The sequence below is a fragment of the Phocoena phocoena genome, chromosome 9 (genome assembly GCF_963924675.1).
Source record: "Phocoena phocoena chromosome 9, mPhoPho1.1, whole genome shotgun sequence".
In the NCBI taxonomy this organism is placed as follows: domain Eukaryota; kingdom Metazoa; phylum Chordata; class Mammalia; order Artiodactyla; family Phocoenidae; genus Phocoena; species Phocoena phocoena.
Genome location: NC_089227.1, coordinates 88,740,938 through 88,756,920, shown reverse-complemented (window position 1 = coordinate 88,756,920; position 15,983 = coordinate 88,740,938). Strand labels below are relative to the sequence as shown.

General features: G+C 47.6%; 1 protein-coding gene across 1 annotated transcript in view; it reads left to right on the top strand.

Moving 5' to 3' along the window:
• The first annotated feature begins 234 nt into the window (after window positions 1–234).
• The window catches only part of SLC13A4 (solute carrier family 13 member 4), a 40,137-nt gene continuing 24,388 nt past the window's right edge, over window positions 235–15,983 (top strand). Inside the window, exons 1-2 of the mRNA XM_065883421.1 lie at window positions 235–435; window positions 5,521–5,649. Of these exons, the coding sequence (XP_065739493.1) occupies window positions 337–435; window positions 5,521–5,649 (228 nt within the window). The 5' untranslated portion in view covers window positions 235–336. The remainder of the gene's footprint in view (window positions 436–5,520; window positions 5,650–15,983) is intronic.

Here is a 15,983-nt window from a genome sequence, read left to right as displayed (position 1 = left end):
TTGATTGATTAAGGGGGCCTTTGCTGAGCTTTGGAATGAAGTTACTCCATTACTGATCAAGCAAAGAGAGAGCCATTATGCCCCCGTTTAGCATCCTTTCCCGCTTCCTTTTCGCTGGGCATGAAACTATGCTCACCAATCCCACCTAAAACCGAAGGCGAGGAGGCCGGCCTTCGTTGCAAACAGAGGCTCTACCTGCCCTCCTGTTCTGCTCTTAAGACGAGAGAGGACTCTTGGAAGCCGAGAAAGGTTGAAGGAGTGTTTCTGGAGGGAGGCGAGCGTCGCCAGCAGCACAGGCACTTGGCGGGCGCGGGCTCCAAGGGGAGGAGGTCCAGGATGGGCTTGCTGAAGGGCCTCCACCGAGCCAGGAAGCTGCTGCTCGTCATCTTCGTGCCGCTCCTCCTGCTACCTCTGCCCATGCTTCACCCCAGCAGCGTGAGTACCAGCCGGTCCCCTCCTGGGGCCAGGGGGTCAGGTGGGAGGTCAGAGGGGAGGTCGGTGGAGGGAGCGGGGTGCTCGTGCAGCGCCTCAGCATTCTTCTGTTGGTGTAAAGAAATGGAAATGCTTTCCTGGAGGAGGCTAACATACTTTCTGCCTAAAAACCGCCATTTTCATCCCTTCACCCCATTCCCAGTCCCCCAGCCCCACGGCCCCTGGCCAGGACTGAGATAAGAGGAAGGGCCGATGGCTGGAGTGGCTGATCTGTGTGACACAGAGCAGTGGGCCAGCCTGCTCGGGGGCAGGGGCCAGGCGGACACCCGATAAAGAGAAGGGCGCTCTGGAGAGCCGGTATTTGCCAGGAGTCAACATGTGACCGTCCATATGGGAGAGCAACTGGACATGCAGGAAGACCTCCCAGATGGGGGAGGGAGGGGACTGTGGACCCCAGCCTGAGGTGCACTGCGGTGGGGGTCCCCGGCCGGGCTCTTGTGCATCTAGCCAGGGTCTGTGGGTGACCACGGTGGGCTCTGATAACCAGGACTTGAAACTCTTAATCCCTCAAGTTCCTTCTGAACTTTAAGTTGAAAGCGCAGCTTGGCAGCCTGCCCTGGTCCCATGCATGTGGCCTTTTGATTATTTGTATCCTCTGTGTTTTCTTCTCTGTGCTCTTGATGGAGAGACAGCAAATGACTCGATAAAACAGAATAAGAGCCCCCAACTCTAGACTGTGGCCCAATTTTTTGTCCAGGTTTGTGTGAGCAGAAGAGCCTGGGCTCTGCTTCTGAGACCGTCATTTGCCTTCCTTGCCTTCCTCCAGCTCCTTTTCTCCCTGCCCCCCCCCCCTTCCTCCCAGTGGCTTTACCCCTTACCCTAGCTGGCACTACCCTTGAGACTTTAGGAAAAATAAGCTAAGAAAGGTTAATCTTGTTTGTGGGAGGGGAAGGGTGTCTTCCACTCAGCTCCCAGAGTAACTTCGTAACCAAGATTAAATTACACAGTTAAAGGGGATTAGGATGGTTTCTTAAAAACAAACTGGTTTAAATCTTTAGTAGAATAAAAACTCAGAGCACCAGGGAGCTGCTGATGAAAACCGGGCTGGGATTAGCAGACAGTGATTGGTGCTGAAGGTTTCCCGGCGTATGCACTAGTCCATTTCCGGCTTTGTCCCAGTAGGCTGATTTTCTTTCCTTTTCATGTTTTTGTTTTGTTTTACTGGGTGTCAGATGGGTTAAGGGAATGCCAACCAAGTGGCACCTGCTCTTCTCATTAGCAGCATCAGGCACCCCCCGCCCCGTGTCCCCTGAGTCAGCCCCATCTCTGGTGACCATGACTCTGGGGGGGTAGTGCTGCCATTTAATTCTGGGAGCCTGTCTTGGAGCTTCTCAGTTACCAATGACTAGTGAGAAGTATCCACATGAAGAAGAAGACAAAATAACAAATTACTGAAGTAGACAAAAAAAATCTATAAATGTGACAGAAGAGGGAGGTTGTGGAGAAAAAAGAAGAGAGGAGCGACAAGGGAGGAAAGGTAAACCTCTGCTCTGTTGAGGTCTATCAAAATTCTTGAACAGGTTTTTAAAGATGGACTCACTGAGAGCAAGAGACCTTGCCGTTCCTTGAACTAGCGCCTTCTGTCCAACTGAGCTTCACCTTAGGGCGGGGTTTCTCAACAGCCACACTAGTTACATTTGGGGGTGGGGGGAGAGGGTTCTCTGTTGTGATGGGAGGGCCGTGCTGTGCTGTGCATTGTAGCATGGTTAGCAGCATCCCTGGTCTCTACCCATCAGGCGCCAGCAGCACACAGGCACCCCCTGCAATTGTGACAGCCAAAAATGCTTCCAGATATTACCAAATATTCCCTGGGGGGCAAACTTGGCTCCAGGTGAGAACCAGTGCCTTAAGAAAAGAGAAATATGCTACCTCAGAGCTTCCCAGTCTGTGCTCATGGGTAGCCCTCGGGACAGGTAGATGGAGCCTGGGTGGCCAAAGCCCTCAGACCTGGATGCAGCCTGCTCACCACTCGCCCCAGTGTGCCCTGCAAAGATGATTCCTCCGTGTGTCCCAGTGTCAGTAAGATGCTTCTTCTCCTTCCTCTGCAATGACGCAGAAGCACCTTGAGGTCACAGTAGGCACAAACCACCACGGGGACTGGCTCTCATCTATTTGGCCCCCTTGCATCACACTTAGATTCTGATATTTAATCCTTAAGATCCCTAAATAGCCTTGTTTGTTCTGGGCTGGAACTGAGAGAAGTGATCTGGGCAAGAGCTCCTGGCCTGCGGTTCTGATGCTTCTTCAAAGTGACAAGCTGCAGCCGCATTTTAGGAAGGATTAGTGTGACCTCCCGTTTTTTCCTGCCCAGCTCTCTAAAGCCAGGGGCCCAGACTTGATTTCCCATACACAGAAGAGGAAGGTCAAGAGCGGGGCTTCTGCAGCTAAGCCCAGCTTCAGCATCCCGGTGGGATAAAAGTTACACCCAACTCCCAAGCTAAATTTTCAAAAGCCCTTCCAGTCATTTATGACACCAAATGACGTGACCTCAAGCTCCTTCCAGTGGAGTCTGAATGGTATTTCATCGGGGTGGTCAGACTGTAGGGAAAGAAGCAGATGCAAACATCAGTTAGTAGCAGGGTCAGGGAGCATCCGCTGTGGGGAAATGCCACTTTTGAACTCGCTCCTTTATTTGTCAACAGGAGCAAAAAAGAACTGACAACACTATCCCTTAAAGGCACTGCCCGAGTACACGCTATCCCTTAAAGGCACTGCCCGAGTACACACTATCCCTTAAAGGCACTGCCCGAGTATGCACCAATCCCTACATTCCTGCTGACCAGTGGCAGTGATAAGAGGCTGCGGGTTTCCAGAATATTTTCTCCAGTAGATAAGAGAGACCTGTTAGCCAGCAGAGGAGCCCAGTTCAGTTCACCAACACTGATTGAGCTACCTGCCAGACCACGGCCAGATGCAGGGACACAGGAGCCTGTAAACAAACTTCACAGAGTATTCTGGGTTATCTGAATATAAGCTTCCCTACTGAATTTTGAGACAGTTGAGAAGGGGCAAAAGGAAGTTTATGTAAATTCCATGGGTGTACTGAGTGCGAAGTAGAATGGAAAGGCTGTCTGAAGGTGGTCTCTTGGCCATTTTTCTAATGAAAGTCAGAAAGCTCTAAGGAAAGTTCAGATTAAAATGATGGTAGTTTATCCTGTTCTTAATACTGCTGGATGAAGGTGGCTTGGTGACTTCCTCCAGTAACTTATTCTAATTCCTAACAATAGTTACAATCAAAAAGTTTACCTTGGCTTACCCAAATCTCCTAATTCAAACCAAAATGATGCATGGTAGAAAGAAATAGCTCTTGCTCTCTCTCTCTCCCTTTTCTCTCCTTCCTTCGCTCCTGGACCTGTAATGACCAAGCCAAGAAAGACTGAAGCTTCTTTGTAAGGAATAAGGGCTTCTCAGTGAGGGAAAGACATTCTATCTCCTTTGCTTCAACTAGAAACAACACTTGCCATTCTGTCTCTTTCCCAGGAAGGAGATGGGAATAAGTGAGCTCAAGTGGGCTGAAGGGCTTTGAGCTCCTTTAGGTATTTTTATTTCTGCAGTAAACGGAACATTTCTCTAAACTGCATTCTTTTTCAAATGGAGCCCTTTTCCCCACCCCAGTATTGCTTCTGTTGTCTTATCAGCACTTCCAAAAGCTTTAACTTCTCTCTGATCTTTTGGCCCCAGAGGAAATCTCAGTGGGAGCTACAGTCAACAATTGTTGCGCCCAGTTCCCATTTCTCAACCCCCAACCCCATAATCCATGCGTATCAGGAGGGAACAAGGTTCCATCCAGCCAGGCTGGGTTAATCACTCCTGACGCCCCTCACTGATCGTGGCGACCTTTTGTAACTTTTGTGTAAGAGTTTGAGGACGCTTGTTCTGAACCCAAGGGAGAGATAAACAGAACAAGATTTGTCAGGTTCCTTGATCACCAGCCAGCCTCAGGGCAGGTCAGACCTGAGCGCAGTGGGTTTAGAACTAGGTATAAACGGAGGAGTCCACAGCCAGCTTGGATCTTCTATTCACTGGCCCTCCGGAGTCCATTGTTAAAACCCTTGGACAGTGACCTCTCCAAGAGTAAGCCAGTGACCTTTCTCACCACCATTAATCAGCACCATTCGGGGCAACCAGGATTACTGGAGCTAAGGTTAAGGAGGACTGATTTTTTATAAGAATGTTGTACTTATTTATTCTGTGCACCCCACGGTTGTACAACCAGCAAAGGGAGTGGGCTGGGGAAAACCCTGGTAAATTTCCAGGCCTTCCCTTCCAGATAGACAGCACTCTTACTCTCTTTGTCAGAAGGAAGTTTCCATGTACATCAGGCAGTAGAGTGTCCCAGACACTGGTTAGGGCACCGGTTCTCAACAAGGGATGATTCCCCCCGCCACCAACGGACATTTGGCAATGTCTAGAGACATTTTTGGTTGTCACAATTGGGGAGGTGCTACAGACATCTAGTGGGTAGAGGCCAGGGACGCCGCTAAACATTTGACAATGCGCAGGACAGCTCTCCCCCCCAACCCAGCAGCCCCAAACGGGCCAGTTTCAGAACTCACATGTGAATCCGTTACACAAATTAATCCCCACCTTCAGCTACCCCAAGAACCTCTGGTATCTGATCAATCTGACACCAAAATATCCTGCCTAGACCAAGTTAAAACTGTGAACTCCACCTTAGGTACATGATCTGGACACTGCAGTTAATTTCAGTCCCTACCCTGCTCAGTTTCAGGAACCAACCGAGCTGTGATAGCATAACAGTCCCGGTGGCCACCCTGCTGCAAACCAGTGCAAACCACGTGCAAGGCATCAGTCGCCCCAAGGAGCAGCCATAACTTCACCCACCAAAATATGATGACATGTATCCACCAAACTTCTCTGCCAAGTCCACCTTTGCACCTCCCAGAGCTGTGTTCCAGTGCCCACGTTTGAGTCCGTGTGCCTCCTGCCTCTGCCCTGGGTCTCTTTTGGATCCTTGGTGGCGGTGGCTGTCCCTGTGACCAACCACCCACTTTCCTCCCCTTCCAGGAGGCTGCGTGTGCTTACGTGTTGATCGTGACTGCTGTGTACTGGGTGTCCGAGGCGGTGCCTCTTGGAGCTGCAGCCCTGGTGCCTGCCTTCCTCTACCCGTTCTTTGGAGTCCTGCGATCCAGCGAGGTTAGACCATTAGCAGCCCTCTGCTCGGTCCCTGCTGGGCCAGTGAAAGAGGGCTCAAGGTGAAGGGAGACTCACAGAGCAGTTGGGGCGGGGGGGGGGGGCTTCTTTCACCCTCTGGGACAACCCACTAGCACTAAGCCTTTGCACCTGCTCTCCTGGACCCTGAGCTTCTTTCCTTCAACCCATGACCTTCATCTCTGTCAAACTGCCTCTTTCAGGAAGGCTTTTGGTTAATTACATCCAATTGTTCCTTCAGCCTGAAACCCTTTAGCAACTGTATGATTGGCACATTCAGCCAGACTGCTGTGATTCTTTCTCTGTTCTTCTGATTGTCCATTAAACTCTAAGCGCTCAAAGGCAGGAATCAGGCCTCCCAGGTCCTTGGAATCTCATGACGAAGCTGAGTCCGTATGGAGTAGGTGCTCAATAAATGCTTTGCCGACAGAGAAACTTACCGCGTTTCCCTGAGTCCTGACAATGTCTTCACTTTCTCTAAAAAACATTTCTGTCCCTTCTTCCCCAACTCAAGATTACTGCATATTCTTTCCCCGACTGCTGTCTACCTAGAATCTGTCCTCTGTTCACTCTCTCTCTCTATGGCATTCTTAAAATTCTAACAGAAATTGTCAACAGGAAGCCCAGGGTGGTGCCAGTGCAAACAGTTAAGCCTACCACAAATAGGAAAGAAGAAAATCACAGCCAGAAACCTGGAGCAAGATGAAGAACGGTCTTCATTCATTAACACCTGGTTCCATTTGGATTATCTCCTTATAGCACCTGGTCTCCGCTTAGGGTTTCTGAAGGAGATTGAATGGTAGAGGTTAGTTAAGGACAGAGGCACAGAAGAAAGAGGAAAGGGAACTAATGTTTGAATTCCTACTGAGAATCAGGCACTACACCAGAAGTGCTGTATTAGTTAATACTCCCGAGATGTCTACAAGGTAGATATTAATATTTCCATTCTACGGATGAGGAAAGAGTTTCACAGAGTTAAGAAACTTACCCAAGATCACAAAGTAGGAAATAGCAGAATTGGATTCAAACTCATACCTGTCAGGTTTCAAAGTCTATGCACTTGCTTACTGTACCATAAGAAAAACACTCCATAATGTATTATGTAGCTTCATGGTGAGTTAATACTAAGAACTGTACATCTCTTCACCTGTGTGATGTGAGGAAGGAATAATGAGCCTGGGTCCATGGGATGCCTTAACCATGGATAACAGAATTTTTTTTAAAGTCCGGAGATAAAAATTAGGCCATCCCCTAATTGCTGTACTTGACTACAAGTTAACAAGTTGTCCTTCTACTACATGGACTCAAATGGCTGGTTTTTGTTTGTTTGTTTTGGTTTGGGGCAGTTTGGTTTGGAGGCTGTTGGTACATTAGTTCCTTTGTTGCCATTTAGTAATCATAATAGCCTCAGACTCTCCAAAAAGGATAGCATCCCCAAAACCCTCAGCAGTGCTTTGATTCCTGGAGATGGGTCCAACACCAATATCCTGGGGACCCACATAAAAGCTAGCCTGGGACCTGAAGCACTAGGCAATCACTCCAATTATCCCCCTTCCTTTGTGGAAAGAGAACAGGTAGTCTGTCTGGGTCTGTGTGCATGCCTAAAGGAACAAGCACCAATATTACTTTTCTTTTTTTGTTTTTTAACATCTTTATTGGAGTATAATTGCCTTATAATGGTGTGTTAGTTTCTGCTTTATAACAAAGTGAATCAGTTATACATATACATATGTTCCCATATCTCTTCCCTCTTGCGTCTCCCTCCCTCCCACCCTCCCTATCCCACCCCTCCAGGTGGTCACAAAGCACCGAGCTGATCGCCCTGTGCTATGCGGCTGCTTCCCGCTAGCTATCTATTTTACGTTTGGTAGTGTAATATTACTTTTCTTAAGAGAAACATAAATGAACTTGTCTTGCAGATTTCTCTTTAAAATTGTGAAAGCGAAAGCCAATGAGTCGGGAGGTGAAAGTAGAGAGCAGAGGAAGAAGTGAAGTTATAGAAAGAATTGAAACTTAAGTAACATTTTTAAAGTGAGCTAACTATTCATTAAAAGACTAATATCTTTGTATTTCACTACAGGCAGCCCAAAAGCCAACAGTATGCCTTAGTCTTAAAGTAGATGATGTCTCTATTTCCCCAAGGGCCTCCTGCAGCGGAATCTTATAGACAGGTGGGCCAATCAGCCCCTCCACACACTAGGGATGTTGCTAGGCAACAGTTCATCCTAGGGCCTGCCCATCTGCACAGCCAGGAAGGCTCAACCTATAAGGAGTCTAGGGAGGCAGTTGTTTTCAAAGGCAACAGGACTTTGTAAGGAGAAAAAGAAGACTTTCCAGGGAGAGATTGGGTGTTGCTATTGCTGGAGCTGGAGGTGGAAAACACTGGAGAAGCCAGGGGCCAATTTTATCATTTGAGGTGAAAAACCCTACCCCATCTGTCTGATAAAGTGGCTTTGGTTGGTGATATTTAACAGCTGAGCTCCAGAGAGCAGTTTAGGCCAAATATAATCTGTTTAGCTAGCCTTTTAAACTCAGATTAAAGGACATGCCGATCAGGTAGACGACATGGGTTATAGCCCTTTGTGAGCCAGTTGACTTTGCAGACAGAGAAAATATCTGTTCCACAGCCACCGACTTCTCCCCTACACCAGCATGTGCCATGGCTCCCTGGGAAAAGCTAGGCTGGGGGTCTGCAGGCGCCCCCTACTCCAGACAAATCATCCACTTGTCACTCCCCAAACCCACCTTGTGCTTGCCCAGCTCCTTGCCGGGACTCAGGCCACTCTTCCACTTTGGAAAGTTCTCTCCAATTCCTTCAGCTTGTAAGATCCTACCCAATTACCCTGTTGGTTGAAGCCTTTCCAAAAACCTCAGCTAAAAGAGTTGTTCACTTCCCTTGGAGCCCCCTGATACCTCTGTCCTTTAAACGGTACATGAGATACATCAGATATAAACTTGCTGTGGACACGTCCTCTCTCCACCCAGATTTCACGCCCTCTAGGATTTACGATGTCTTATGCTTACAGGCCATTCTTGCACTAGCCCTTAGTTCACGTTTCTTGATTGCAATGTTTCTTGATGGTGTGTCAGTAGTGTACTCTCCATATGAAGGAAGGTATGTGAATAGGATCAGTGTGACCCTGAATCTGTGGCTTTTGTCCCTCAGGTTATTCAGTCAACATTCAGAAAAATATTTTGAGTGCTGTACCTACCATGTGCAATACAATATGGGATGTTACAGATACCTTGCAGGTGACAAAAATGAAAAAAATATATAATTTCTGGGACTTCCCTGGCGGCCCTGCTCCGAATGCAGGGGGCACGGGTTCAATTCCTGGTCTGGGAACTAAGATCCTACATGCTGTGTGGTGCAGCCAAAAAAAGAAAAAAAATTTTTTTAATATATCATTTCTGCACTCTTGATTCTCATAGCTAATGCTTTGGGTTCCCCCTAGGGCTGGATGTGTGCATATAAATGGTTAAATTGTACAGTGATGAATTGTCAGTCTGCAGGTATTAAGAGTTCACTGTGTGCAAAGCTTAGACTGTCTTCTATCAGCCGAACTCAGATGCTGAAAAGAGATAGAAAATGGTCAAAATGGCTCCTGACCTTGAGAAGTTTCTACTCTAGCAGAGAGAAAGTATAAACCACATGGAATAACACAGAAGACCCTATGCAGTAATGCCTTTTTTTCTGGCCTTGCAGACCCCAATTTACACAATTTCACATGAGGGAATGTTCTACATAAATGAAATTTACCCTGTCGTGTGCCCAAACTTTATATTGACCACTTTTTGACTGAGGTCTTTCCACAAAGCTTTATAATTTCCCTGGTCTTTTGAACAAATGTTGCTGAACATAAATTAACTTTTTCTTTGGAGCCTTCGATATTTCCAGGGATAACAATTTCTCAGTCAGAGAAATGTGGGCTGGACGACAGCACAGTTGAGTAACTTGAGTGCTGGTTGAATAGCTGAACCAAAAGAATCTGAGTAACATGTTGGCATCGCGCTGGAGAGAGAGAGCACAAATGGAAATAAGAAAGGCATGTTATCGGATTGCAGATGACTCAAAGCTAGATGGACTAGCTAATGTACAGTGACAGAATCAGTGCTGCCAGGAAGAGACAATGGACTGGAAGGGAAGTCCAGGCAAAATGAAGCTTAATAAGGATAAATGTTAGCAGTGTGTGTGAAAAAGATCTTTGGCTTTCAGCTGAGTATAGACGCAGTGGGAGTCAGCTCTCTGTCCAGGGTGGCCGCCAAAATGCCAAGCCTTTACCACATGTCAGGCGCAGTGGGAGGTCCTTTACAGGCACTGTATCTTTTAATCCTCTGTGAAGTGGCTATTATTTTTATCTTTGTTTTACAGAGGAGGAAACTGAAGTTCAGAGAGGTTAAGTAACTTACTCAAGGTGATACAGCTCGTAAGTAGTAGAGCCAGGACTTGAAGCCCGAATTGCCTGACCCCAGAACTTTCACCCTTAACGGCTAGCCAGGATGTACTGAAATCTGCTCAATTAATAAACGTATGTGTTCAGAGCAGGAAATTCTGGATAAGGAGCTCATTCAGAGGTAGGTAGCCAAGGTGTCTGAAATCTAGAAGCTAAGTCACATGAGGAATGAAGAAAAGCCTCAAGAGGGGCATGATTCCTGGCTTGTACAGCTCAACATACCAGGCTCAAAGGGTCAAACCAGAACCAGAGTCAAAGCACCATAAGGTAGATCCCCTCTCTGGGAGGGAAGACCCTGAAATGGGGGCCACACGTGGTCCTGGTGTTCCTGTCCCCAGAAGCACAAGCCAGATGACCACGTCAAGGATACTAGAGGTAGACTGTGTGCCTCGGGAGAGGGGCTGGGCTCTAAGGGCCCCTTGACTTTAGGATTCTATCGGCTTGTAAGCATCCAGCTTCTGCTCCCCTCTGCTGGTGTACAGAGCTCAGTCCTGTATTTCCGATTTGTTTTTAGGTCTGTTTTTTTGTTTTGCCTCCATTGTGACTCTCGTTACTGTCATCATATAGGCCTTGAAAGTCCTCTAAGCCTTTCTACTGTGTTGCCGTAGCTGGGGACAGTACCTGTGTCAATCAAGTGAGCTGAGATTCACTGTTTATAGGAGAATGGCATAGATGTGGGGACCAAGCAGCTCTCTGGGGAACTAAAGAGCATGGTTTGAACACTGGGATTTGTAAGGAGCCTCAGAGATGCCCAGGGTCAGGAACTACTTCTGGTAGAGATTACACCTGCTCTCTATCTACCCCCCCCAACACATGCACCCACGCGCGCACGCGCATACAGACACGCTCCTTCTGCTGTCTCAGTGGCCCTGCACTGCAGGCTTCTAGCAAGTCTAATTCAGATTCTAGCTCCTGCCAAGGCAAGAGAGGCAGCAAGGCAGCTCCAGCTGGAGAAACAAAACAGCCTCTACAGCCAAGTGATACTTGAGTCTGATGTCATGAAATCTGCTTCCCTGTTTGCTCTTGATCTTTCTGACCCACTGGATTCCTGACCAGTGCCTAGACCCTGACTTGCTGTGTGTAAACCTGGGGGCATTTCATATATCACCTTCCACTCTGCCTTTCTGGCCTCTACTCACTATGGAGGCTGACACCCCTACCTCCACGCCCCCAGCCACACATACAGGCCTGTGAGGATACAGGCTGAGCATCTGTGCCCAGCTACCCACCCTCACCCACAGCCATCCAGACACAGCCCAGAGCTGAGCGCACACCCAGGCCATACGTGGGCCCGATACCAGGAACCCACAGATCTTGCAGCCTTTTGAGGCCAAGCTGATGTTTCCATAGGAAGAGCTACAGGGCCAGATCATTCAGTCTTGAAGAAACTGGGGACACCTTATGAGTCAGCATTTCCAAGCTCTGCAGGAGCTGGGCTGACTTCGGGTCAGGTCAGCACCCATCTGGGTCTCTCTGCTTTAGACATCTCTGGGGTAGGGTTTACAAAGAATGTTTTTTAAGCAACAAAACCTTTCCTTTAAACTAAATCTTAGGAAAATCAATACATGAAGCAGATGGAAGGGGAAGTCCTACTTTGATTAGGCATGGGGGCCCAGAGCCCTGGCTGCCCGGGCCCTTCCCTCCCAATGCTTCACGGCCACCCTGTTCCCACAGCTGCCGCTGAAGTTTCAGAGGCAGTGAGTGGTTTGAAAACCTCTGTCCTCAGGGAATACAGACAGGTGGTTAGGAGGGTGTCTGAGCCCCCAGAGACTTACCAGCAGAAACAGCATTCCTGCCTCCAGGGAAAGGCGGACTTGGCTGCATTGCCAGGGTGGCGGTTGGAATGGTGTAGTGAGGGGCTTCAGCTCTGATGGGGGTTTAGCTCAGCCCAGGCATCCCATCCTGGGGTCGCAGCAAAATTGTTCAGATGAACCAAAAGAGCTTCAAAATAGGTCCGTTTCCAGAGACCACCACTGGTCTCCTGAGGGAATGCCACATTCCTGCCGCGTGAAGAGCCACAGCAACTTGCAAGGAGAGCCTAGGTGTGTCCAGCCAGCAGCAGCGTGCTGATTGGCTGCATTTCTGACGGGGCCCATACAACGCCACCAATGCCTACGTCAGGACACGTTCAGATCCACGCATTCTGCCAGTCTCTGGCTGCCACCACTATAAGCAAGGACACTGGCAATGTGGAGAGGGTCAGGATCCAAGTTGGGAGTAGGGTCGAACTGAGTTTGAATCCAGTTTTCTCACTGACCAGTCTTGAGCAAGTTGTGCGTTGACTGAAATAAAAGTTGCAAGTTGAGTTTTATTTGGGGAACTTACTGAGGACTATGGCCTGGGAGACACCCTCTTAGGTAACTGAGGTACTGCTCCTAAGAGGTAAGGTAGGAGCCAGGAAATATATGAATTTTTTTTTCCTGGAAAAACATGTAGTCAGACATCAAAAGACTACTGCTAATCACAACAGCCATTTCAAGTTAATGATTTTAGTGCTTTTCTATCTATGGGAAGAAGTAAGAATCTGGGGTCATTGAAATGATCCCTTAGATATGCATCTTAACTATTTAGGGCCAGTACCCAAAGTACAGAATGCTTCCTGTTTTTCTCCATCCTGAATTCCCCTCAGGGTACACGACTGCAGTGGCTAATGGCTTGATCCTTATAGAACTGGAATGGCGGGCAACATTCTTTTCTTTACGTGTGTAACCTCTCTAAACTTCCATTTTACTCATCTGGAAAATGAGAATAATAGGCATACCCACCTCGTGGGAAGCTGTGAGGATGTTAGACCTACCTGAGTGACAGATCACAGCACCCAGCTTATCTGCACGAATGATTCATTGGTCCATCTGTCTTCCTCTCTGACGATGGCCCTGTTCTTAGTGAGAAAAGCACTGAACTGAGATCAGCATCCAGATTTCCATTCTCCTCAAACTTCTAGGATTAAAGCCACAACTCCCCTCACCTTCCCATTTAAAAAAAAAAAAAAAACTTTGTAAAAAAAATTAAAACCTGACATATCCAGAGAGCAACAAATAATTCCGTGACCAAAGAGAGTGATGTTTTTAAAAGCTCATCACTAACAGATGTCACCTGCAATTTACTAACAATGAACTAGTTCGTTAAAAGACTACATTGGTCAACACTTCTGTCCTTGTGCCTCTCAATCCAGGCTGGGTTAGAAAACTCTTGAGATGTACTCACTCTTCACTTAAGAAAGTTTGGGGGAAACTTTGTCTTTTAGGTCCACCTTGCTCCTTCTTACTTCATTTCTTTCTCTTATTCCCCCACGTGGTCATGCTGGCATACCTGATTCCTAACCCTCTATCTCATCTTGAAGCGTTTCATCTTTTCACTTCTTTAACAATAATAATGGACCATTACTGAGCACTTCCTATGTGCCAGGCCTGTCTTGTATCATCTTACTTAAGGCCCATACGGATTCAATGTGTTGTGTATTACTACTTAAAAGGTTGAAATGATGGGGGAACAGGGGTTCAGTATTTGGTCCAAGAACATACAACTCATCTGTGGGGAGCAAGCATTTGAACCCAGGTTGAGTTCTTACTTGCTATCCTCTGCTCCACCTTTTCAGAGCGGCCTCCTTGAGCCCATCTCTTCTTAAACACAGTCCAGAAACATCTCTGCTCTCCAAACTTGGGGTTTGGGCACACTGAGAAAAACCACAGAGCAGAAATGCAGTAAAGGCGATAACACTGCCAACACAAATGTCACAAAATCCATGCAGTCTAGCCATGGGAGGAGCACTTGTTTTAGAATCTAATTTCTCTTTGCAAATAGTTCTAACAATTTTCATTATCTAGTTTCCCAACTCACAGAATATTAGTCTTGGAAATTAGATAGTGGGGAAAGGAATGCTCACGGCAAGTGTGAGGACGCAACACATTTTAGAAAACGATTAAAATAATCCTCAAGAATCCTGGAACTCCCAGAGGGGTTGTAAATAACCAAGGTTTTATTGTAAAGAAAAAAAAAATCAGTGGGCTAGAAAACTAACCAACAACACCATTGGACAGGATTTTATTGATTGCGCCTGGGCCCTCTCTGTATGCTAACAGCCTCAGACCAGGTCAGCCTCTGTGTGGACCACATAGTAACAGAAGAGCCACCAGGAACCCTGGCTGTCAATGTGGCGGGCCACGCTAGCTGGTTTGCATGTGTCATTTAATCTTCACAACAGCTTTACAGAAGATTGGGACTCATATAATCCTCATATATTTTTTTAGATGAGAGAAATGAAGCCCAGAGAGGTTGAATAACTTGCCCAGCATACAGCCGAGTCACAAACTACACCCAGGCTACATCACCAAACACTTGGCATCGCTTACAAGGGGGCAGGAAGGACACATGAACAGACCTGAGCACACCAAACACCAAATAAGAAAACATCACAGGGCCAATATCCTACCAAACCTGGGCCTGGGGCTTTCACTGGACCGGGCCCAGGTATTTGGGGCCAGTGTCAGGACTGTGAGTATGAAGAAAGATGAGGAATGTGGGCTGGCCCGTGCTGTCTGGGGTACCCAGAATTTCCCCTGGAGTTGAATTAGATGAGTGTTTCTACTTGGCCACCCTGAGTGGCATGTCGAATAGTAGCTTTAGATTCAGATGGACCTGGATTGATATCCCAACTCCACACCTCACACTGTGACCCTGGAAAAGTTCCTTAACGTCTCTGAGTCTGTTTCCTCACCTTAAGTGAGAAAGTGAATGCAAAATACATTTCTGGCATGTAAAAGGCACTCTACCACATGTTGGTTCCTTTCTCCTTGCCCTTGAGAGGAACCCCGAGAAAGTAGCCCCACCTCTTGTGCAGGCTCTGATCCCCCTAAAAGGCCATCACCAACTGGGGTCTATTAGGATATGTGCCATAGAGGCAGAAAACTAAAATGTTGTCAGTCAGTCCCCTGGGAAAGTACCTCAGTGGTAACACTGAGTCTTTAAAAGCTTCCCAGAGAGCCATGAGTCATGGGGCCAGTGGGGGACCATCACCCAGGAGGACAATGGTGTCTCAAGTCTTCTGTGGGTTCCTCTCCTTGGTAAACAGATGAAATTAAAACACCAATTCCACCACAAAGCTGCCTCTCAGCTGCCTAGGAACATGAGTGGGCAGTGAGGAAGGTCCTAGGCCCCCAGTTCAGCCAGCCCTCCCATCCCAGCAGTGCTACCACCTCCCACTAGGGGGCAGCACCTCCACCCACCGTCAGGGCCCGAGGCCTTCCTGTCCCTCCCAATGCGGACTCTGCGCCAGAGTCACAAGCCCAGCACAGCTTCTCTGCCCTCCGGGAGCATTACTGACAGTGTCCATGAGGACTGGGGTCGAGGACGAGGACTAGATTAACCAGAAGCAGAGGCTTCTTACCCCAGGAAATGGTCTCAGAGAGGAGAGATGACCCTTCTGTTGCACAGAACTCATCAACCAGACACAAGGAAATCTCTGTGGGGAAAAAGTGAGAAGGGAGAAATGGAGCAGGTTACCTTTTTGGGGCCTCTTATCTTACCAAGGTGTTCCGTGCAGAGTTTAAAACTCAAATAATACTGAAAAGGTCACAATGAAAAAAACAGCAGACTCCTTCCCCACCCCTCCCTCCACCAAATCCCACCTCCCCTGACCCAGAGTCAATAACTTAACTTTGTTAACTGCTTCTGGTATTAAGCTCCAAGGTCCTATATGATATTCTTATATTAATTCTTGAGTTATCACTTTTAGACATTATCAGTTGACTTCTGATTATAGCAGGTGAGGATTTTGTACTCTTACATCACCCAATTCTCCTCCCTCTACCTTCCCAGTACAGGCATATAATTCAATAATCAAAGTTTAACAGTATGATTATATAA